The following is a 23,698-nucleotide window of genomic DNA, read 5'->3' as shown; positions in this document are numbered from 1 at the left end:
TTAAGAAATGCATGCATGCCATTTATAAAAATCAACGTGCAGGGCTTCCCTGGTGGCGCAGTGGTTGGGAGTCTGCCTGCCAGTGCAGGGCACACGGGTTCGAGCCCTGGTCTGGGAGGATCCCACAGGCCGCGGAGCCACAATTGCTGACCTTGCGCGTCTGGAGCCTGTGCTCCGCAACAAGAGAGGCCGCGATGGTGAGAGACCCGCGCACCGTGATGAAGAGTGGCCCCCGCTTGCCGCAACTGGAGGGAGCCCTCGCGCAGAAACGAAGACCCAACACAGCCATAAATAAATAAATAAATAAATAAATAAATAAATAAAATGTTAACTGTTAAAAAAAATAAGCCAGTGCTTATATTATTAAAAAAAAAAAAATCAACGTGCAGAGAGGCTTACAAAGCAAGTCACAGCTCCTCTGCAGTCTTCCCCACGCCCCCGTCCTTCTACCTAAAGGGAAAAGCAAGCATTTTTTTCCTTTTCGTTTTGGACCTAAAATGCACAAGATACCGCTCTGTCCACGGCACGTAAGTACCTGCTCACACAGGGCTTCCCCTCGCAGCGCCCCACTCCAGACAGGGCCGCCGGGGGTGCTTACTGTGGGGGGCAGCACGTGCAGTGCTGCGGGTGTGAGTGGCAGAGATGGTGTCGGCCACCACTTCCCTCCACAGTCCATGCCCTTGTGTGTGACCTTCCAGGCTGTCCTTTCTCTCTAGGCCAGAGGCGCAGGCAGTGCACGGTGGCCACATGTGGCCTCACACCCAGTGACGGGCTTCTAGGTTCCCTGCAATGCCCTGCTGCCAAAACCCGTGCGGCGTCTTCGCAGGTGTCCCCGAGGCACCCAGGGGAGGTGTCTAGGAGCACGACTGCTGTCTCACACGTGCACAGCACACACACGTGGGTCATACACGTGCACATCACACCTGTGCCCACACTGCATCTCACGAGGCAGTGCCAGCAGGCGGTCCGCAGCGGCCTTGCCAGCCCCCGGAGTGCACCCCCCCAGCACATCTGCTGCAGTTACACCCAACCCTATACCGTTCTCGGGGTATTTATCTTCTCAAGGCAGCCTCTTCTGATTAACCCTCTTCTGTGGCGGATGAGCACGTAGCTTGTTGGCAGGTCCTCTCCGTCCCCTGCTGCCTCTAGGTTTGATCCAGTTATTCCACGGAATAACTAACCGAACCGAGCTCCTGTTACATGCCAACACTACTGTAGCGTCTGGGGAGTCATCGGCCCCCGTCCTCTGGAGCTGCAACGACCAAGTAGCTCTGCAACTCCTCTGCCAGAGGCCATCAGCCCTGAGAACAGGGCAGCAGGATAAGAGCGGCTAGGGAGTCTCAGGTGGGATGGTCCGACCAGACAGAGGGTGGGAGGGAGCCTTGGGACTGTCTGGAGAGAACTGTGGGCGGAGAGCGCTGGGGGGGCGTGGGCAGAGTTGGGGGTGGGCAGGGAAGGAGCAGCTGCCCAGGCCCCCCAGGCTGCTTTGGGTTTTATGCCAGAAGAATGAGAGGCTGCTGGGAGGAAGTGACCTTAGACTTTTAAATGCACCCCATCGAGAATAGACCACAGACGGCTATTGTAACAATCAGGCCATGGACAAAGGTGGCTTTGCAGGGATGGGGTGGTGAAGGGGCCATCCCTGTGTGCGTCCAGTGGGGTCTGTCGACAGATGGGATGTGGCTGAGAGACCACGAGAAGACCGGGTCCGAGGCTGGGGTCCGAGTGAGCAGGGGCCTGGGGCTGCAGGGGGCCGGGCGGGGAATCTGTGTGGACACCCCCTGGGGCGCTATGATGCAAGGGAGAGGGCAAGCTGGACACAGACGTGGACGTCCTCAGGATACAGGTGGCACTTGTAGGCTGGAGAGTGGCTGAGAAGACGGAGAAGGAGCCCCAGTGAGACAAAGGGAAACCTGGATGGCCGGCGCCCCCTAAGCCGAGACCCCTGGACTTGGCCTTGGGCCGGACCCGCCACCTCCCCTGCTGGGTGGAGGAGGGGCAGGCCAGGCAGGGGGCTGCGCTGACCTTCACCCCCCAGAGGACCCGGGCTCCCTGCAGGGTGAGCCGCCACCCCAGCTCTTAGGGTCTGGGGTGGAGGGGGTCCTGCCCCTCGGTCCTCCGCCAGGCTCCGCAGGGGGCCGCTGGGAGGGGCCACACCCACACCGTCCCCTGTCCCCCTGTCCCTTCGCGGGTGTGCTGACAGATGCTCTGCTGGGCCGCCCCCTCGCCCGGGGGCCTCTGCTGGGGGCCTGTCCCCCCTCGCCCGGCGCTCTGCTTCCTTTGTGTCTTTTCCTTCGGGTGCTTTGGCCAGCTGGTCCTCAGGTTTGCAAATTTACCTCCGATCCCTCCCCCGGGGTCCCCTTCCCCCCCCCCCCGCCCCGCCGCTGGCACCCACGCCCCGCCCCGGCCCCCACTCACCACCCCCGCGTCGCCTTGGCAACCATGCGGGGCCCTCAGGCTAGGGCGGGGCGGGCGGTGGGGGGTCTTCTGGGAGCTGAGGGCGAGGCAGCTGCAGGTCAGCGACAGGTGAGGGGGGAGGGGGGAGGGGGCCCCGGGCCACCTGCAGCCCAGGCCCCGCCCCGCCCACCTGAGCTCCCGCCTCCCGCTCTGTGCTGGGCGGTGGGCGGCTGGGCCGCACGCCCCACCCCTACTTCTCCCCTTCTACGCCCTCCGGGCCTCCCCCTCCCACCTCGACCCGGGCCTCCCCCTCCCGGGCCTCCTCTGCCCTCGCACCAGGGACGTCTCCCCCCCCCCCCCACTTTACTGAATGTGTTCTAAATACTGTGCTAAATGTAGGCAGTCAAGCAACAACAGCTGTCTAACCCCCGCCCTGAGAGGAACAGATAAACGCCGCCCAGGGGAGACACTCCGTGTGGTCAGCGGTTCTGGTGCGGCCCGGGGAGGCCTCGCCTGAGCCGTCAGGGAGCGTCACCTGCAGAGCTGGTGGAGCTGAGTCCTGGGGAGGTGGGTGAGGAAGGAACCGCGCCCCCCAACCCCGCGGGGGCGAGTGAATGAGGCTGGGTGGGGAGCAGGGTGGGCTCGGGGTAGACAACAGGCGAGGCCATAGCCGAGCCTGAAGAAATGAAAAAGGACAGAAATCGTACAAAGAATGTTCTCTTACTGCAGTAGAGGGAAGTTAGGAGTTAATGACAAGGAATTGATAAATTCACAAATATGTAAAAATTAAATAAGACACTTCTAAATAACCAAGAGATTAAAGAAGAAATCAAAAAAGAGGTTAGGAAATATTTTGAGATGAATGAAAATTAAGGTTCCACACACCAAAATTTATGGGATGCAGCCAAAGCAGTGCTTAAAAGGAAATTTATAGATGTAAACACCTATATTTTAGAAAAGAAGGTAGGTCTCATGTCAACAACCTAACCTTCCACCTCAAGACACTGGATAAAGCCAAGAAAATGAAACCCAAAGCTAGCAGTAGGACGGAAATGATGATGAGAGCAGAAATAAATGAAAGAGAGAACAGGAAAACTATAGAGAAGATCAACGAAACCAAAAGTTGGCTCTTTGAAAAGATCAGCAAAATTGACAAACCTTTAGCTTGACAGACTAAAAAGAGAGAAGACTCAAATTAGTAAAATCAAGACTAAAAGAGAGGGCATGACTGCCAACCCTGCAGAGATAAAAAGGATTGTAAGAAAACACTCTGAACAACATTGCTGACTAATTACACAACCTGGATGAAATAGTCAAATGCCTTAAAGACAAAACTACCAAAGCTGATTCAGGAAGAACTAGAAAATGTGAACAGAACTGGAAGCAGTAAAGAAATTAGTAATCAGGGGCTTCCCTGGTGGCACAGTGGTTAAGAATCTGCCTGCCAATGCTGGGGACATGGGTTCAAGCCCTGGTCCAGGAAGATCCCACATGCCACGGAGCAACTAAGCCCGTGAGCCACAACTACTGAGCCCACGAGCCACAACTACTGAGCCCATGTGCCACAACTACTGAAGCCCCTGCGCCTAGAGCCCATGCTCCACAACAAGAGAAGCCACCGCAATGAGAGACCTACGCACCGCACCGAAGAGTAGCCCCCGCTCACCGCAACTAGAGAAAGCCCACGCGCAGCAACGAGGACCCAACGCAGCCAAAAAATAAATAAATAAAATAAATTTAAAAGAAAAGAAATTAATAATCAAAAATCTCTCACGAAGTAAAGCCCAGACCCAGACAGCTTCACTGAGGAATTCTACCAAACATTTAAAAAGGAATTAACACCAGCCCTTCACAAACTTCCAAAAAATAGAAGAGGAAGGAACACTTCCCATTCCATGAGGCCAGAATTACCCTGATACCAAAACCACACAAAAACATTTCAAGAAATCTACAGAACGATATTTCTTAATGAATATAGATGCAAAAAACTTCAAAGAAATATTGGCAAACTGAATCCAGCAATACATGTAAAGGATTATACATCATGACCATGAGGAATTTATCCCAGAAAGGCAAAGTTGATCTAGTAACAAAAATCAGTTAATGTAATAGACCATATCAATAGAATAAAGGACAAAACCCCCATGATCATTTCAATAGACCCAGAAAAAGCATTTGACAACATTCAACTCCCCTTCATGACCAAAGTACTCAACGACTAGGAATAGAAAGGAATTCCTCAACCTGATAAAGGGCATCAAGGAAAACAAACAGTGAACATCGTCCTTAATGGAGAAAGGGGCAAGAGAAACGTGTTCGTCCTCCCCGCTTCTGTTTAACATCATCCTGGCGGTGCTAATCAGGGCATTAGGCAAGATGATGGGGGGAAAAGCCATCTATATCAGAAAAGAAGAAGTAAGACTGTTTCTGTTTGTAGATGACATGATCTCACATATAGAAAATCCTAAGGAATCCATCCCCGCCCCCCCAAAAAAAACAAAAAAAAAAACTATTAGCACTAATAAGTAAGGTCAGCAAGGCTGAGGGATACACAATCAATACGCAAAAATCAATTGTACTTCTATTCCATAGCAATCAGCAGTATCATCAAAGATAACCAAATACTTTGGAAGAAATGTAACCAAATACTTTGGAAGAAATGTAACCAAAGAAGGGCAAGGTTTGTACCCTGAAATGATGCTCGGTATCACCAGCCACCAGGGAAATGCAGATCAAACCACCGTGAGGTACTACTTCACACCCCCTAGGAGGGCAGTTGTCAGAACCACAGAGGGTGAGCTGGCAAGGGGCGGAGGAATCAGAGTTCTCACACACTGCTGGTGGGGACGTAAAATGAACACAGCCTGGCATTTCCTCCAAATGCTAAACATAGTAACTGTACGCAATTCCAATCCTAGGTGTGTACTCAAGCAAAAGGAAAGTATGTCCACACAAAAGCTTGTGCGGAAATGTCAGAGCACTGTTCATATTAGCCAAAGAGAGGAAGCAACCCAAATGTCCTTCAGCTGATGAGTGGATAAAGTGTGGCCTCTCCATATAATGGAATATCATCAGGCAATAAAAAGAAATGGAATACCGATGCATGCTGCAACGCGGTTATGCCTTAAAAACATGGTGCTAAGTGAAAGAAGCCAGTCACCGAGGACCACATATCGTGGGATTCCATTTATGTAAAATGTCCAGAATTAGCAGATCTGTAGGGACAGAAAGTAGACTAGTGGTTTCCCAGGGTTGGATGTTAGGGGTGATGGTGAAGGGGTGTGGGTTTCTTTTGGGGGTGATGAGGATATTCTAAAATTAGTTTTGGTGATGGTTGCACAGCCCTGAATATACCTAAAGCACCTGAATTATCCACTCAGCACGGCGAATGGCGTGAGAGTGGATTGTCGCTCAGTGAAGCTGTGGTCGGGGGCGGGCACTGACCACTGCACCTGTACAGGTAGGAGGTGTTGGGATCTTAGAATTAAGTGGACTCCCAGGGAAATATTCGAGGGATTATTTTTTAAGAGGTAAAATTGACTGAACGTGATAACAGAAACCTAGATGGCTCCGAGGTTTCTGGTTTTCCAACCAGTCACAGAGAGAGTGTCCTGAAGTGACCCCAGTTCTCTGTGAGCTGCGTGTCAGCAGCCTGGGGGAGAAGGGCTTCCCAGCAGGAGAGACCACACCCGAGCCTGCCTTCCTGGGAACTGGCGCTTTCCTCTCCCCTAAGGCCTCCAGGTGCTGCCTTTCTCAGCATCACTGTACGCGGCTAATACTCAACCGCCTCTGCCGAAAGCCCCGCGGTGCCTTCTTCCTTGCCCGCCCGCTGCGCCTCAGGCTGGCTGATCTTCTCTGCTCCTTGGCTTGCTAAGCTCACTCCCGCTGCAGGGCCTTTGTGCGGGCTTCCCTCAGCCCCCCTCCCTCTCAGCGGGCCGCCTGTCCGCGCTCACATCACCCTGTTTCCATTCTGGCGGAGCCGCCTCTGTCCCCGCTTGTCTGTTCCATCCACGTGTGCCTCTGTTTCTCCACGGGGCTGCAGACTCCACAGCACCTGGACAAGCGCCTGGCACCTGATAGATTTCTAACAAGTGTATTTTGAATACGTGAAAAAAAGGAAAGAAATGGTGGGTTTTGGTGAGCAGGGTCCTCGGAACGTGCCTTTCAAACTTACATGTGCACAACGGTCACCTGGAGAACTTACTGAAATGCAGACTCGGGTCCATTTGGGGTGGGAGGGTCCAGGATTCTGGGTTTCTAGCAAGTCCCAGGAGCTGCTGGTCTGGGGCCCACACCTGGGGCCAGGAGACGTGGACACAGGGCCTGGGCGCCCGTCAGGGTCCGAGGTGCCCCTCCAGCCCACCTCCTCCCTCGTTCTTTGCTGGCTGTGTGCTTGCATCCTTGGACGTAAGTCTTCCTTGTGAGGATGGAAGTGACTGCTGGTGAATTTCACTGACGTTGATCATTTTCCTTTCTGGATCCTTGGATGCAGGCCAAAGAAGAGAGAATAGTTGAACTGGAAACTGAAAATGCCTTTCTTCATCTGAAATTGGCGGAGGTAGTATTTTTACATGTCTTGGGTTTGAGCTGAACTATGTCCAGCGCCCAAGTTTGTTTTCAGTCTCTGCAGAAGAAAGCAATTGAGGTGCTCTTGTACTTTTCCTTTTCCCCACCCAGTGAGGACCCTTTAGTCGAAGTTTAAAGTATCTTCTTATACTGAGCCAGCTTAAGTTCTAAGTTCCTATTATCTCTGTGCTCACAAGTATTTAGTGAGTAATAAATTAATGAGGTACTTGTGCTTTTCAAAACAACTTTATTGAGGAATAACTTAGGTACCAGATATTCACTCAGGTTAAGCGTACGGTTCGGTGTTTAGTAAGTTTGAGGTTGCATCCCCACCACTGCAATCAACTGTGGAACTCTCCCTTCCCCCCTAAAGATAAACCTCTGCATGATTCTGCCCATGTCATCTGGCTACCTCACCAAAAGGAGAAACAGGTTGGGGGGAGGCCTCAAAGACACCTCTGCCCACCTTCCCTTGCAGGTTAGTTCTTCACTTTGAAAAACAAGGGGACACAGATGAGGAACGTTTGGTGGATATTGACTCGTTTTATTTGTACACGATTTGCTGTTGCTGCCTCTGGTCAGCTGAAAAGTGACCCCCAAAGATATCAGGTCCCAATTTTGAACGCTGTGGATGTGACCTTCTCTGGGAAAAGGGTCTCTGCAGACGCGATTGAATTTGAGGTGGGAGCTGATCCTGGGTTATCCAGGTGGGCCCTCAGTGCCTTCCCAAGTGTCCTTATAAGACAGAGGCAGCCGGCAGCGTGAAGATGAAGCCGGGAGGTGTTTGAAGACGCTGACCCAAGACGGGGGCTGACACAACACACGCAGTGGTGGCGTCGGTGACCCCAGGGGCGGCAGAAGCGGGAAGGACCCCCGAGCCTCAGAGGGGGTGCGGCTGCACCCACACCTGGATCTTGGCTGTCTGGCCCCCGGGACGGAGAGAAAACACGTCTGTCTGCTGTTTCAGCCTCCCAGGTCGTGGCGCTTTATTGCAGCGGCAATAGAAGAGGAACGCGCCGCCGTTAGGTGACTCACGCCGTGGGGCTCCTCCTCTCTAAACTCGGCCCCTGGGGCATCTCCTGAGGCCCTCCTGGTGGAGGCGGCCTTCAGACTCCTCGCCCCCCTCAAATCGCCCTGTCGAGTTTCAGCGACAAGAATCGGTGCACTAAATTTGCCTATTAATTTAGGGCTGTTCCTACTACCTCTTAAATTAAGTACATATTAATTTATTAGCTCATTTTTAAGCTCGTGATTTTCTGGCACTTCGGGCACATTTATGCCATGACCCGTCTCAGCCACCAGCCGGGACCTGAGCTGCCGGGAGGTGACACCCTGAAATCACACCCCTACGGCGCTTTACAGCCAGTGAGGCCGGCGTCCCGGACCCAGGCCACCTGCCAGCGCTGGTCACTCCACCCAGAATCCCTTGTGGCTGTAGCTGCTGACCCCTCAAACTTCCAGCCCGTGTTCTGGGGTTTTCACGTCTGTCTGCAAGGTTAGCGCAGACAGAGTAGATCTATTCAGACCTGTCTGTGATGTGCTACCAGTGGGGGGTAGCTGTGAAATGCCAACCATTTTTCCAAGCATCACTGAGACCAAGAAAAATGTTTGTTTTACGTTTAAGACCATTAGCTATAGAATGCCAGGTGAAGTCTGCAACATTTGGGGCATTTGTATTGTAAGCCCCTATATTCTTTTTTGATAATTAAATAACAGAATGTCTTCATGTTTGTGGCCCACACCCCCTGCACCCTCCCAACATCCAACACCGTTGCCTCAGCCCCTCCGAACCACAGTGGGAGCAGACGGTGTGTGTGTGGATGGCGTGTCCAGCAATAAGGACTCTGCCACGAAATGGTGTTCTCATTTTCACCCCCAACCGTGCAGCCCAGGGACAGCTGTTGTCCTGACCCTAAGCTAATGTCGCTGGTTACTGCAGCCCTTCCTGCCCACCGACCTCCCCAGGGCGGCTCTTCCTGCCCGGGACTAATACTCCTGTTTTCAGTTTCACACTTGCCTAAAGTAAGTCCAGGACCCTTTGCCCGAGTGACGGTGTTTGTATTCATCCAGCCTGATTCCTGCCTCCCTGGTGTGCGCCCTCCATGAGAAGCATCCGAAATCTTCTCCGCTCTTCTCCCGTCTCTGCTCACCCAGCCACTGCCGAGTATCCCCTCGTCCTGGCAGAGACGCTGGCCTCCTGTTGCATAGTCGGGCTTCCTGCCTCTCCAAGGTCAGGACACCTGTGTCAGCTTGCGTCCCTGGAGCACTGGGGTGGGCATGCCCTTCCTGCGGGAACCAGCCTCCCACCCTGTAACCCCGGCTGCTCAGCCGCTGAGACCCGTCCCTTGGCAGGGGCTTCTGGCGCAGGGGTCAGCGTCTGGTCCCCGTCCTAGCTCGGTCTTGGCTCCACCTTCACGATTGCAAGTCCACTGTTCCAAGCATGTGCCTTGGGCCCTCTGTCCTGGCCTCCCCCTGCGGCTGGCATTATTTTCCGTGTCCCCCGCCTGCCCCCCATGGACAGTGTCACATGGCATCCCTCCCCCTGCCGTCACCACCCAGATGCCTCTGCCCTCTGCCCCTCCCGAAGATGAGAAGTGGGTTCCCGCTTACGAAGTGAGCGCGTATCCTTTATCTCATATGGCTTTTGAGGTGTGCATCTCAGGGCTGGGTACATGGTAACTCTGTCTTATTATGCAGGTGATGACATGAGGGTGGGTGGTATTGGTAGTTTAACCAGGTGTTGTCACTGTATGGGAACATGTGCTTGCAGTTCTGGGGGAGAAACTGTTTGCAATGTTCACTGGCTTATAAGGATGTAGTGTGAGAGCATAAACACCTAAATAAATAGAGTGGGAACCAAACAAAATGAAGCAAAATCCCAAGCTCATGACCTTTGCCCCAGTACCTCGTGGCGTCTCCCCACCAGCGGCTCAGGCCAGAGCGTCGTTCCTGTCCCATCCCGAGGGCTTGATCCATCGATCTGTCCCCACTGTGACAGTCTGACGTCCAGGCCACCATGGACCTCTGTCCGTAGTCTGAGCGGTCTGCCCCTTCCCTCCCGTCCTCCCCACAAAGCACCTGGAGTGATCTTTTTGAACATGGACCTGGGCTAGAAGTCTTCCGCTGGCTCGGCACCATCCTTAAATCCTCAGGTGTGTCACTGCCCTCCCCCCCCCACCCCCGCCAGCAAGGCCGTGGGAGCCTCTGGGCCTCTCAGGCTGTCCTTCCAGCCGCTGGCCTCTCCCACCTCCGGGGCCTTTCCAAGTGCTGCTCCCCGTGCACCAGGCCCTGCCCGGGGCCTTCAGGCCCAGCCCCCGGATGCGGCTCTGACCTTGGCCCTGCGGGGCCAGCCCAGGTCACACGCGGGGTTGCTTTGGTGGCCAGTGCCCCGCGGCCGCTGAGGTTGCCCGCGGCCTGGGTGGCAGTGGCGCCTTGTGGGCAGATTGGGGCCCAGCGGGCAATCAAGACGTGTTCTTCCCTCAGAGGAAAGGCACCTGCTTCAGTTCCAAGGCTCTAAATCACCTTTTGCTTTTTTCTGGGCAACGGTACCAAGAAATGACTGGAAAGAACAGCAGTGAGGGCGCACAGATGCGCATTCTCCACGGGCGGCGGGGGCGTCGGTGGAGACGCGCGCTCGGCCTTGACCCAGCTCTGTTGCGTTGCCCAGGTAGGAAGAATTTCCCCGGAAGTCAGTCTTCATTTACACCATGAATGCTGCTGTTCAGCAGTGAGAGTGATTATTTTCTGGTGAATTGTGTAAGTCACGCCTGTCAAAATACATCTACTCTGTATTTATTTTTATTGGAGTATAGTTGATTTACAATGCTGTGTTAATTTCTGCTGTACAGAAAAGTGATTCAGTTATACATATATGTACATTCTTCTTTTAAAATATTCTTTTCCATTATGGTTCATCACAGTAGATCTACTCTTATGGAATTAAAAGAAACCTTAATTTTAGGAAGTAAAGCCCCTCCGCGTATTAGATATAGATTTTCCATTCCAAGTGACTGATCTGGCCTTGTTTATTAAATTATAAAATTGTTACCACTTTTACAATCAATTGTAGATGGAGTTCACTTTGGGAGTTCTTTCTAAAACTACATAGAAGGCTAAGCCTCAAAACACGATTGGGGTCCTGAGCAAAAATAGGAAGGAAAATGCATCTTGGCCATGAGAGGAATTGCTGCATTTACCTGGTCATTGAATTTCATACATCGCAGTTGCTCTCATTTTCATTTCGATGTCAAATGGTAGAACACTGGTTTGTATGTGTCTGATTAAGTGGCATTAATACAGCGGGTCATCAAAGAAAGCAACTCCTTTTAAACCACCGTGCCTTCTGGAAGAAGCTGGAAAACTATCCACACAATCCGCTGGCAGATCTCCAAGGCGGATGCTTTTAAGAGCATTTTTCACCTTTTGTTACAAACAATGTGACCAGGGTAAAGATTAGAAGGAAAAAAAAAAATTATTACAACAACAGAAACACCATCTGTAAACAGGATTAATTTGCCCTTAGGGGTGATTTGTTCTGGGTTCCCACCCCTACCCCGCATGAACTGCTTTAGTATGTTTAGAATGGGTTTATATAGAACTAATTCTTCATTCTCTTCCACCTGGCTAAAATTAATCCATCACTGAATAAAGTATATAACTTTATCTGCATTCCGTATAGTAAAAATACTTTAATTCAATTTAATTTTGATGTTTTATGAAAATGTTTCCCAAACATACTAAAGTGATCTCCATTTTATAGCAAGAAAAGACTTAACAAAAGAGACAAAGAACATCTATTTAAGTTCAGTTAAGGTTTCATGAGTTGAGTGATATTAAACAGTAGTATCTCTGTTCTTTCATTCCATGGACCTGTCCTCAAGCCAAAAATCCTTCAAGTAATTTCAGGAAGAAGAAAGAGTACCTTACGTGTAGGATACTATTTTGTTGCATTGTTGCATTGTTCCCAAAGGTCTCTGGAAACTGTAGTGTTCATGTGCCTGGAATTCCATTGTGCACATTTATATCCCTGGCGTGCATTGTTCTCCCCATGGCTTGGGATCGGTTGGCTTCCAGGGGGTGGTCTGGATAGTAGATTAGAGCTTTGTTCCCAGGAGGGGAGGGCGGGCGTCGCAGGAAGTAAACAGCAGGAGGAAAAACGTCCTAGGCGAGCTTTTCACCATGGGATGAGCTTTGCTTCCTATGGACACAGGAGACAGACCTGATCTTCTTAAATACTCCAACTATGTAAGTAGTAAAATCACATGTGCTGCTTTGCAAAGTGCAAAGCCCGGATCTCCTGGCTCCGAACGTCTGAAGTGAGCCCAGGCATGTACGTCACCGACACCCTCGGCCGGCAACAGTGGGTGTGTCTGTGATTGAGGATGTCGGCTTTGAACAGATTTAGTTCATGATCAATTCATGTCTGATTGTGTCAAGGCTGTGTCCTTATTTTACAGAAGCTTTGTGGTTATGCTGTGATGATTAGTAATCATAGGCATTGTATTAGTCGTGCACGTTCTTGTTTTGTAGAAGCTGAGACAAGACACACAGGAGCTTCACTCCTCTTCTCGGGGGCTTTGCAGGAGTTACCGGGGTGAGCATTGGGAATGTCTTCCTGAGACAGCGTCCGGCAGCACAGCTCCGCCGCACGGCTCTGCTACCTACGTAGGACGGGGACCCTGACCAAGGACAGGGGCCCCGCAGGTCCGCCAGCCAGCCTGCCTGGGGCGTGGGCGCCCGGCTCCTTCAGCCCCGAGCGCCAGCCCAGCTCACAGGCAGGACTGAGCCCCGGCCTCCCCGGCTTGGGAAGCGCCCCCCGCCCTCCTGCTCTCCCCACGCCCCACCGAGAGCAATGCTCCTTCCCTCTGGGCTGATCTCAGGGGGGCCTTCACGACCTTGCCCTGCGGCTGATGCGGGCCCTCTGTGCGAGGTCCCCCTGGGCATGTGCGAGGGCTCTGGTTCTGTGGAATCTGCTCTGCCTTCTCCCTGAGAACCCCGCCCTGCTCACCCAGGATGCATCGTGACCTGAAACCCCTGGACCTCACGCCCGCAGGTGTAACCGCCCCCACCTGGTGGCGCCCCAGGAATCCTCCGCATGCCCCCCCAGTCCACACCGTGGGGTGGGTTGTGAGGATGGGGTCAGCGTCCACGGGCCACCGTCCTGAGACGCGTGTCCTGCTACGAGGCTGACACGTTGCATTTCAAGTGGCCTGGGTGCCGAGGGTGCACTGGGTGCAGGGGGTGGTGGAAGGGGGCTGGGGACCCGTCCGGGAGCTGCTCTAACTCAGGGTTAGAGCTCCTTCCCGCAAGGAGCCCCCGTCCACCCGGCCAGCGATCCAGGCACAGGTGACAGCAGGGCGAGGCTCCTAGGGACATCCTCTGGGCTCTGCCCCTGATTCTTTGGGTCCTAATTACATGTGACTTGATGGAAATAAAAAGGCAGGTTGATTATGTTTGAAGATACAAGTTTGAAAGGAATAGATAGCAAATATGTTGACTATCAAAATAGTTCCACAGGTTAGAGCGGCAGCCTCTACTGACTTGTCCCCAAAATGCCCAGTGCACAGGTGCAGGAGAGAGACTGCGGTCCCGCCAGCAACGGTGGCACTGCTTGAGCTGCAGTCAGTTTTTAAGTAGAAATGAACATGTTGGGACCGACATCATCACCACCATCTGCGCTGTCGTCGCCAGTGGACCCTCTCGCCAACTGCGGCCAAAGCCCGGATGACAAGCCCCTCTGGGGTCGCTGTCCCTCGCCCTCCAGGCTTCTCCCACCGGCATCTGGCCGCCCAGGCGCAGATGGCGTGAAGGCGGCCGTCCCCTCCTGGGAGGTGGCACCCGTCACTCCACAGGTGCAATAACCTCCCAGGTCACCGGACGTCACCCATCCATCCACTTTGTCCCAGTTTCCCTTGCCTGGTCCCTCCCCCTCCTTTGCCTAAGTCCCTTCTGTCCTGTGAGTCGGCGCAGGCTTCCCGCTACACACCTGGGATTCTGGCTTGGGGCAGGGCTAGGCTTCTGGCGGGTCTGCCTTCCTCCTGCTCTTCCTCCTGCTTTCCCGGGACCGTCTCCATAGCCTGAGGGACGGGGCAGGAGCTGACGGCTCCCTTGGGTGGGTCCAGAGTTCCCTGGGCACCAAGGGCGTAGGGTGTCCGTGGCGACCCTGCCGGGCACTGGTCCTTCACGGCCGTGGCTGCCGAGCGAGCTAGTGGCTTGCCCAGCTGCGTGGACGGAAGAATGTGTGAGTGCCGGAGAGGGGGGAAGTCTCCTGCTCCTCGCCGTTACCCGCAGCTAGAGACGTGCTTCTCATCCCGGATACCATGCTTCAGGAAGGGCACAAACAGGCTGGGTAGATTGTAGGCGTTTCAGGACGATGGTGGACGCGGCCCAGAGCAGTGAGGGCCCGTGCGGGGAGCGGGGAGTGTGGTTTCTGGAGGGCGCCGAGCGGTTTCCGACAAGCTGGCCTGTGGAGGAGGAAGGGGCCCCTGCAGTATGGCCCCAGAGCTGTCAGAGGGCAGCGGGTAGAAGATGCCAGCGCAGCCCCAGGAAGCGCTGTGGAGCGGTGAGTCGCAGATCCCCCGGGGACGGTGACTTGCTCGTCGTCAGAGCGGCCCAGGCCCGGCCTGGTGGAAGCAGAGCCACGCCTATGTGGCTGACTCACCACGATCTTGACATGAATTCACCCCTAAGATGACATAAGCCGCAGCTTTCCTAGTCCTCAGAATGCAGGAAGGTGCGGCTTCATCTCTGTGCTGGGTGGAGGTTCAGCCCGGGTCTGATTCTTTGTTTCCGTCTCTGCAACGTCTCAGCGCTGAGACGAGCCCCTCGGAGGGTCCGGATAATGAGCAAAGGTACCACGTCTCAGAAACCTCCTGAAATGCCTGAGAGATTTAGCCCAGGGTGCTGTTAAAAGGTATCGTCTTGATACACCCAACCGAAGTGTGCCACATGAACAAATGTAAGGATGAACTTTGTTAAAGCTTAAAATAATACGGACACTCACTGCTCCACAGGGTTTTTTTTCACAAGTCAAGGCTTCGTAGGAACTCCAGTGCTCACATCTTGGGGAAACGTTTTTCAGTAGATCTTCTTTGAGGAAATGGTCCATCAGTTCAGTGCGGCTCCTGTGCCCACGGGGAAGCGTCTTCTTTTTTTTTTTTTTTAAATTTTATTTATTTATTTATATTTATTTTTGGCTGTGTTGGGTCTTCGTTTCTGTGCAAGGGTTTTCTCTAGTTGCGGCGAGCGGGGGCCACTCTTCATCGCGGTGCACAGGCCTCTCACTGTCGCAGCCTCTCTTGTTGCAGAGCACAGACTCCAGACGCGCAGGCTCAGTAGTTGTGGCTCACGGGCCCAGCTGCTCCGCGGCATGTGGGATCCTCCCAGACCAGGGCTCGAACCCGTGTCCCCTGCACTACCAGGCAGATTCTCAACCGCTGCGCCACCAGGGAAGCCCGGAAGCTTCTTCTTGTTGTAGGGGCTGAAAGGCAATAGCAGAGGTCACTGTCGGATCCGTCCTCTGCTGCCTTTTGATGATGAATCTCATGACCCGGTTTTACAGAACAGGTAATTTGCTTTTGCACCGTGTGTGTGTGTGTGTGTGTGTGTGTGTGTGTGTGTGCGCGCGCGCGTGCGCGTGTGTGTGCGTTTTAAGGGAAAAAGTATAGAAGTGGCAACAATTTCCCATGCCTCCTATATTCCGGTGCTCTGGGTGAGGTTCTCTTTTCTGGATAGAGCTGCTTTGCTAATAATGAGTAAGTAGCAGACCCTCTGGAATGTGGCTGAATGTGGCCAAAATATCTGAGCAAGAAAGATAGGTGTCACAGGGGTTCTGCTGGCCGAGGGGTCAGGCTTCTTTTAGTGATTTGCAGGGCCAGGCACTTGCTGGTCCTTCCCCTCTATGCGGCAGGGGGCATCCCTCTGGATTCCCTCCAGAGACCCTTCAGAGGTGCAGGGAGGTCATTAGTGCTGATTCGGCTAATACTTCTCTGACTTAGAGAAACTTTCGATGGTATTGACGAATAACACAAAGTTATCTGAAATTTGTTTACTGGAAAATCATACTGCTGACTTTTCCTTCTTTCCCCAATGAAACAAATCTCCCGTGGACGTCTCCACTCCGTGGTCTGTCATCGCAACTCCCAACTCCAGGCCCCCTGCCTGTTCCACGTCCCGTACATCCTGCAGGTTTCCTCTGCTTCCATCAGGTCAGGCCCATCAGTGGGTTCACACTGACCACTAAGTGCTTGTTCCTACCTCTATAATTTTGCTCATGTTGCTTTTGTTATCTCAGGGCCCTCCCCTTACCCTGTCCAAATTTCACTCTTCTCTATGGGCCTAGCCCCAGTCACACCTATCTTCATATAATATAATTTAACACTTGACTTTAGAAAGTCTTTAGAAAGCTTGGTCAGTCCTATAGTGTGAAACAACCAATTTGTATCTTTCGAAGGTGATGCAACATTTTTTCCTTCAAGACTTCTATTTTGCTACTTTAGTCCTTAGCATCCTTTGTTGACTGGTCCTGACAATAGGACGTGTCTAGTACAGCAGTGCAATCCAGCAGTCAGTGGTCCTAAAATGTGATGTCTCCGTGAACATGCTTTTGGAGTGGTGTTTACAGAGTGCCCTGTCACATTATTAATCTACTTCTGTGCTGCCTGATAAAGTAGCTTCCTGCCACATGTAGTTTTGTGACTTTAGATGAATAAAAGTTAAATAAAATTAGATGTGTAGTTTCTCAGTTGCACTGGCCACATCTCAGGTGCACTGCTGGACAGTTCACGTGGTACGTTTCCATCATCCCAAGAAAGCTCTGTCAGACGGCGCTGCCGTGGGCTGATCAACTTCGCAAAGGTTCACAAGAGGCTTCGTAAACTATTTTTTATGCTCCTATATTATTTACATTCATTTAATTTTAGGTTATTTATTTATTTATTTATTTATTTTGGCCGCACTGTTGGCATGCAGGATCTTAGTTCCCCAACCAGGGATCGAACCCCTGCCCCCTGCAGTGGAAGCACAGAGTCTTCACCGCTGGACCGCCGGGGAAGTCCCTACTTTTAGTTTTGAAACATGTTGCCTCTTTCCGGATTCATGATTGCCTTCAAATACCTGAGCTCCTGAAGGTGTAGACCTTGGTATAACTTTCCTTCTGTCTCAGTCGCCCCCAAGCTTCTAACCTCAGGCTGTACATTTGGGAGGTATTTAAATATAGACACATGTATCACACAACTAGGGAATACAAAAATACGAAACAAAGCAGAGGTATGAGAGAAGAAATGCCAAGGGAAGGTAAAAAGGAGGGAGGAGGATGAAGATAGGAAAAGGACAGAAAAATCGAGACCTGGGTGCGAGAAGATGTCAGGGAACAGAAGGGAAGAAGCAGGAAATAAACCCCAATGCTGGAGAAACAGAGGGACTTCAGAAAGAGTTCCATCGTAATGTGTATTTTAAATGTTGTTTCACCCCCTCAGCTCTGTGTCTGGAGGAGTGGTCCACGCAGTAGATGATGTGAGTGAAGTTTCCTAACACATTGTATTTGGAAGCTTTCTATTGGATGGTTCAAATATCCCCACCACTGAGAGTGATTCAGAGGTTGAATGAATGTACAAGAATTTCCTCCTTTATTCATGCTTTCTTAGTTAATGAAGATTGTTTCTGGGCTTCCCTGGTGGTGCAGTGGTTGAGAATCTGCCTGCTAATGCAGGGGACATGGGTTCGAGCCCTGGTCTGGGAAGATCCCACATGCCGCGGAGCAACTGGGCCCGTGAGCCACAACTGCTGAGCCTGCGCGTCTGGAGCCTGTGCTCCGCAACAAGAGAAGCCGTGACAGTGAGAGGCCTGCGCACCGTGATGAAGAGTGGCCCCCGCTTGCCTCAACTAGAGAAAGCCCTCGCACAAAACGAAGACCCAACACAGCTATAAATAAATAAATAAATAAATAAAAATTAAAAAAAAAAAAAAAAGATTGTTTCTGTTTCTTGATTTCTATCAGACGGGAAATTAATGAGGCATTGGGTGCACTTTCCCACGTGAACCCATAAGGCTCCTCACTTGTAGCTCAGCGTGAGGAAAGTCACTTCGCTTTCATTAATTTTCCAGCCCCCAAATCAATCAGTGCACGTGTGAGTCCTAAAATTTGTAGCATAAGAAACACAAGCATAAAACTAAAAAAGTTAAGTATGACCTTAGTAGTTTTAAATTTGAAACAGACATTTCTACTATGAACTCATGATTGTGTTTTCCCTTTAAAACCCACCTGTTTCTTATCTTTATCTCTAGAAAAGGCCTAGAAGTGGCAGTGGGGACCCAGACTGTGGTCTCTAGGTACGGGGCAGTGGGACTCCTTGAGTGGGCACGGGTCCTCGGGTGCCAGAAGGGCTGTGCCAGACAGGAAGTGAAGTGTCTGTCAGGACAGTGGGGTCGTATCAGAGGACGCAGATTCCACTTAGCGGGGCGCCCCCAGACGTCGGATAGAAGAATGGAGCTTAGGAAGTGCCTGAAGCAGACTGAAATACAGACTCCTGTGAAAACCTTCAGTTCATAGTTATTATTATTTTAAAATCTCATGGATCACCTTGGGAGAGGGCTAGAGCATCAGTCCTTTATTCTAAAAAATGCTAAAGAATTAAACATCGTGATGCCTTTCCTGCATTGATGAGGGAAAATTCTTCTTTATTAGGAGAGTCTGGTGAGTAAACTCAGAGTAGATGATAAAATTAGAAAATCACGATCTGAAACCCCTAATGACTCTAGGTAATGGTCATCAACAGGTGTCAGACCACTAGGGCTGACGGGATCTTTACGGTGGGGGGAGCCCTCTGGACCCCCTAAGCACTCTGGTTTCACTGGAAGCAAGCCTCACGGTCATTAGGGGCTGGAGGTGGGTGCCGTAGGCCACCCACGGCCTCTGTAACTGAGGCTGCTGCCTTTGGTCAATCTCAGCGTCCATCCAAAATCAGCCAAATCAGAATGGGGACATTTCGCAGGACGAATGACCTGATTCCTCTAACTGATGAATAACTTCAGTAGGCGGGAGTGAGGGAGTGAGGGTGCTGTGGGACAGGGGGCTTACGAGGCCTAGGACCACCGTGGTGGGGCCTCCTTTGAACCTGACTTGAAGGAGCCACTGCCAAGACATTTTGGAGACAACCAAGGAAAAATTCACATGTATTGGGTGGTTTTAACTTTATAGGGTAAGATTAATGGCCTGGTGGTTATATTTTTAAAAAAGTTTCCATCAGTTAGATATACAGACTGAAATTAAATGATATGTTGTCTGATATTTAATTAAAAATATGCCAGACAACAGGGAGGCGGGTTGAGTAGGAATATATATAAAACAAGATTGGCCAAAAGTTAAAGATGCTGGGTGAGGGTTCATTATCCTGCTTCATCCATTTTTGTATATATTTGAAAATCTCCATAAATAAAAGTTTAAAAAGATGTTGGGCTTATACTTAATTCTAGCTTTATTATGACGGTCACAAAATGAATTTGGAAAGCATACGAAATGCTAACGTTTTAGTTACTATTGATCATTTTCATTGAACGTGAAAGTCCCAGGCCCCCTAGAAGACAATGACCATTTTGATGGTGTTTTTGTCTTGTATTGGTTACTCTAAATCCCGGCCCTTGTCCACAAGGCCTGTCGTCTGAATCAGTCTTATTATGGTGACACATCGTAAACTTCAGCAATTCTTTTTAAAGTAGTGTCAGTTAATGGATTGATGGCTTTATTTTTTACAAGGAAGCCGTGAAAATTGTTGTAGCTGATTGTAAACTTCCTTATAAAACGAACGCTTTAAAAATTCCTTGTTTTTAAGTACGTTTTCTTCTATCATTTTATGCCTGTATGTTTCCTTCAGTACCAGTATTATTGAGGTGAGCAGAAGGGGACCAATTAATCCTCATTATTAGGAGTTTGGGTTAGAGGGGGTCCTGGGGACTGTCTTACTACCTCACCCGGAGGTGAAGACACTGAGTCTCTGTGGTTAAGTTACTGCCTTTTCTACATTTTCCAAGCTCTGAGGGCATCCTGGTCAATGCGAGGAGCTTTCAGTGGGAGGATATCGGCCCCACCCCTCCCCCTTCCCCCACCCCCTTCCCCCTCCCCCACCCCCTTCCCCCTCCCCCACCCCTTCCCCACCCCTCCCCTTCCCCACTCCCCTCCTCATCCCCCTCCCCCTCCCCTCCCCCACCCCTCCCCTTCCCCTCCCCTCCCCCTTTCCCCCCCTCCCCATCCCCTTCCCCCCACCCCTTCCCCATCCCCCCTTCCCCTTTCCCCACCCTTCCCCCTCCCCCGTCCCCTTTCCCCACCCCTCCCCCTCCCCCTCCCCCCTCCCCCCTCTGCCCCCAGCACTCGGTGGAGGCTCATCCCTGTTGCTGTGTTTGGTTATATCTTCATCGTCCTGACGGGCCCTCCCGTCTCTGTCAAATTTCCACGGAATCTTCAAATTCAGAAGTTTGAGGGTTTAAAAAAATATTTTACCCATCATGATAAGAAAATTTCTTTTGATTGGGGCATTTTGGATTATGTTTTAGAAAATCAGCAGAATCCAAGTTGTTTTTTAACTTTCATTGACTTGTTTGTTAAAAGACTTCATATCATTAAATCTGCTGAGCACGCAAGTGAACTGCTTTGTGACACTGTAGCTCTTGGCTCCCACGTTGTTTTTATTTCCAAAAGTCTAAAGAGAGTTTGCATTTGTACTGGGCGTGTAGCACAGCACTTCATCTCAACGTGCAATCGAATTCCACACTGAAGCGTTTTGGATTCAGCCTATGAATAAAATCAATCTCAGCTGGAGAGTCCGGGTCCTGCCCTAGTTCTCAGGGACTGCCGTCAGTGTTACCCATTTGCGTTTCTCATTTAGTTTTCACCTGCTTGTTTGATAATCAACTGTGGAAGAACAGATTCCTGGCTTGTGTGAGAGCCTTTGGGATGGCTCATTCGGGTCTCAGACATAAACTTTCTAGAACGAATTCTCGATTGTCCCTCCGATGGCCTTGAACGCGACAAGCCCTGTGCTGCCTCAGAGCCTCGGCACACGCCCCTCCCTGGCCCGATGCGCCCCCCCCCCCACCCACCTGGCTCACCTGCCCACCCTCACAGTAAGCATCACGGGCTCAGCAAGACCTCTCCTGGAGTCCAGTCTAACGAGGACACTCTCTCATGCAGTCTCACCATACCTGTATTTTTCTTCGGGGTTCTTCATAGTATTTCGTACGATTCTTTTGTTAAATTTGTCTGTGTCGCCAGACCTTGAGGCTGGTACAGGCAGGCTGACGTCTCTTCTGTCCACCTGGAGACTCCGCTAAGGGTATGGCACAGACGCCTCTCCAAACGTACTTGCCACATGAGTGACTAAAAAGATGAAACGCACATTTCTAGCTTGTTCTGTTTCTGGGCAGATTATCCTCAGAGACTGAGATTGTCTTTGCCAATAATTTACTTAACCCAGGTTCACTGTGGGAATGAAAATAATTTCATAAGCCCATAGCACACAGGATAATGTCTCTTAAAAAGCCAGTAAGGAAGTAACACACTACAAACAAAGGACAGATTGATCACACATTGTTCCAGGCAAGGGGGATGAAAGAAAGTGCAGATCGAGGTGAGCCTTTCTAGAAGCTGGTTCTTGGGAGGGGCGGCCTCACCAACCACACGCCGCAAACCCAGAGTCGCTATGGCTGGAGCATGTGGCTGGATCCAGCCTTCACCTCGGCAGGAGCTACTGCCCCAAGGTCTTCCGGGGCTGGGTCAGCGAAAGGCCGCCTGTCCAGAAGGGACACACTCGGATGGTCCCAAGTGTCCCTTCCCCAAAGATGCTGTCTCCTCTGTTCTTATGGAGAAGAATCCCCCAGCAGGGGCCCCTCGGCCGCTGGATGAGTGACAAGATGATAGGACAGCACCCTGACACAGCTCACCTCATCCTTACAGCAAAACACCTCACTTCTAGACGCAACTTCATTCTGGGATCAAAACAACTTCACTCTGGAAAACAATTTCACTTTTGCCATCAGCAAGTGGATTTGAAATCATACCAAACCAGTATACCACGTAGCTCATCCCAGGGCCCTGGCGTGTCTCATCCGCACCGTGACAGAGAGATATCCATGGAAACAAGACCCGAGTCACGGGCCGAATATGTGACTCTTGTCACTTTACTTCTCCAGGACAGTTGAAGCTTCGCTCTTTCCTGCTATAAAGTTCTACGTCTAAAAGGGGCTTTGCTAGAATCAAGATTTAGTTTCTCAAATATGAACCATTTTGAGGAATTGAAAATTGTTATAATACCAAGTATGGCTTTCACAGACTGTGGGCAGAGAAAGACTTGGATTTTTTTAAGGTATTATAAGGATTTAAGGAAGAAATTGTTTCAGTTTCCATCAGTTTACTTCAAACTGATTCTCTATATTTTACATTTTCTTCTCCTACTGATTGGTTGTTTTATATCTTTAAATCAGATTGACGGAAAGGATCTGTCCCTCATCACCTGTGTTCAGGGAAGGACGTTGCTATTCTTCCAGAAATTTCGGCCGAGTCTTCTGCACAGTGCTCTGTGTACACATGGCGTAGGCTGTGTTTTATACCAGTTTGTTTCGGGAAATGCTCTTCTCTTGCGTAATGCCTGTAGAAGTGTTTTCCTTTACTGTAGTGAAAGTTCCTAATATTTTCTTGTTTTATGAAAGAATTTAACCCAAATTTTAGATCCGCAGACTCAACGAATCATATAATTGTAAGGCCCCTCTAGGACTAGCCTGCACACCAGCACATTTGACCGACGGCAGACAACGAGACTTTAAAAAGATAAACGACTTGCTCAAGGTCACATAACTAGTTGGTAGCAGAATTGGAATTAGCAAAGAGGTTTTATACCAGTTCTGAAGAAATCTGTGGCTGTTCCTTACCCGGGGATCTTGAAGAACAGGGGAACATGCACACAGCTGCAGCCGGGAAGCTTCTAGGAGGCCCTGCTCAGCCTTAGGGGATGGCCTGAGGCCAAGTGGACACCACGGTCCATGGGTGAGCCCGGTGTTGTCTGGTGTCTTGTCCCCTCTCAGCCACTGTGGAAATCTACCGGCATCTATTTTTGAGAATGATTTTCCCTTCTTACCTTTCTAAACATTGAAGTATAGTTGACTTACAATATTATATTAGATACCATATGATCCAGCAATTCCATTCCTGGGTATGGGGAAAACAAGAACCTAGTTTGAAAACATACCTGCACCCCAATATTCATAGAGACATCATTTACAATAGTCAAGACATGGAAGCAGCCTGAGTGTCCATCAGCAGGGGACCGGATAAAGATGACGTGGTATCTGTCTACCTACACAATGGAACGCTGCTCAGCCCTCCTTACCGTGATCCACGCACACACATATGCACACGGAGCTGCAAGAGCGGACCTGCCCCCGACCATGTTCCTGATCTCAGAGGGTATAGGAGGACACCTGGACGTGCAGGAACCCTTGCCCAGGGTCCCCTCTCGGTCACCACCACACTGTGAAAGCAGAAGGAACCAGGAGCTACATAATAACATGTGTTAGTAACACACAAAAGTATTAATAAATCTATTCTTACAGCTGCTTAAAAAAAACTCCAATAGGAAATGAACATCATCCCTTGTGTTCTCTCATTAGTTTAGCAGTAAAACAGGATTACTTACTATTGCTACATAAGTTAAGTTAAAAAGAAGCTTGTTGTGTATCATACATGAGTATC

At 50.8% G+C, this 23,698-nt stretch overlaps 1 protein-coding gene and 1 long non-coding RNA gene across 2 annotated transcripts in view; both read left to right on the top strand.

Annotated features, from left to right (window-relative positions):
• Positions 1 to 2,908: 2,908 nt before the first annotated feature.
• The window catches only part of KIF25 (kinesin family member 25), a 44,544-nt gene continuing 23,754 nt past the window's right edge, over positions 2,909 to 23,698 (top strand). Inside the window, 4 exon segments of the mRNA XM_082406063.1 lie at positions 2,909 to 6,977; positions 13,654 to 13,814; positions 15,440 to 15,528; positions 20,324 to 20,436. Of these exon segments, the coding sequence (XP_082262189.1) occupies positions 6,884 to 6,977; positions 13,654 to 13,814; positions 15,440 to 15,528; positions 20,324 to 20,436 (457 nt within the window). The 5' untranslated portion in view covers positions 2,909 to 6,883.
• On the top strand, positions 17,436 to 17,930 carry LOC309634873. Its single transcript, XR_014248482.1, has 2 exons — positions 17,436 to 17,475; positions 17,607 to 17,930. It is a non-coding gene; the product is annotated as an uncharacterized lncRNA (long non-coding RNA).

Source organism: Balaenoptera borealis (assembly GCF_965194805.1).
Source record: "Balaenoptera borealis genome assembly, chromosome: 9".
Taxonomy (NCBI): Eukaryota; Metazoa; Chordata; class Mammalia; order Artiodactyla; family Balaenopteridae; genus Balaenoptera; species Balaenoptera borealis.
The sequence above is the reverse complement of the archived record's forward strand: the minus strand, read 5'-3'. Positions and strand labels throughout refer to the sequence as shown.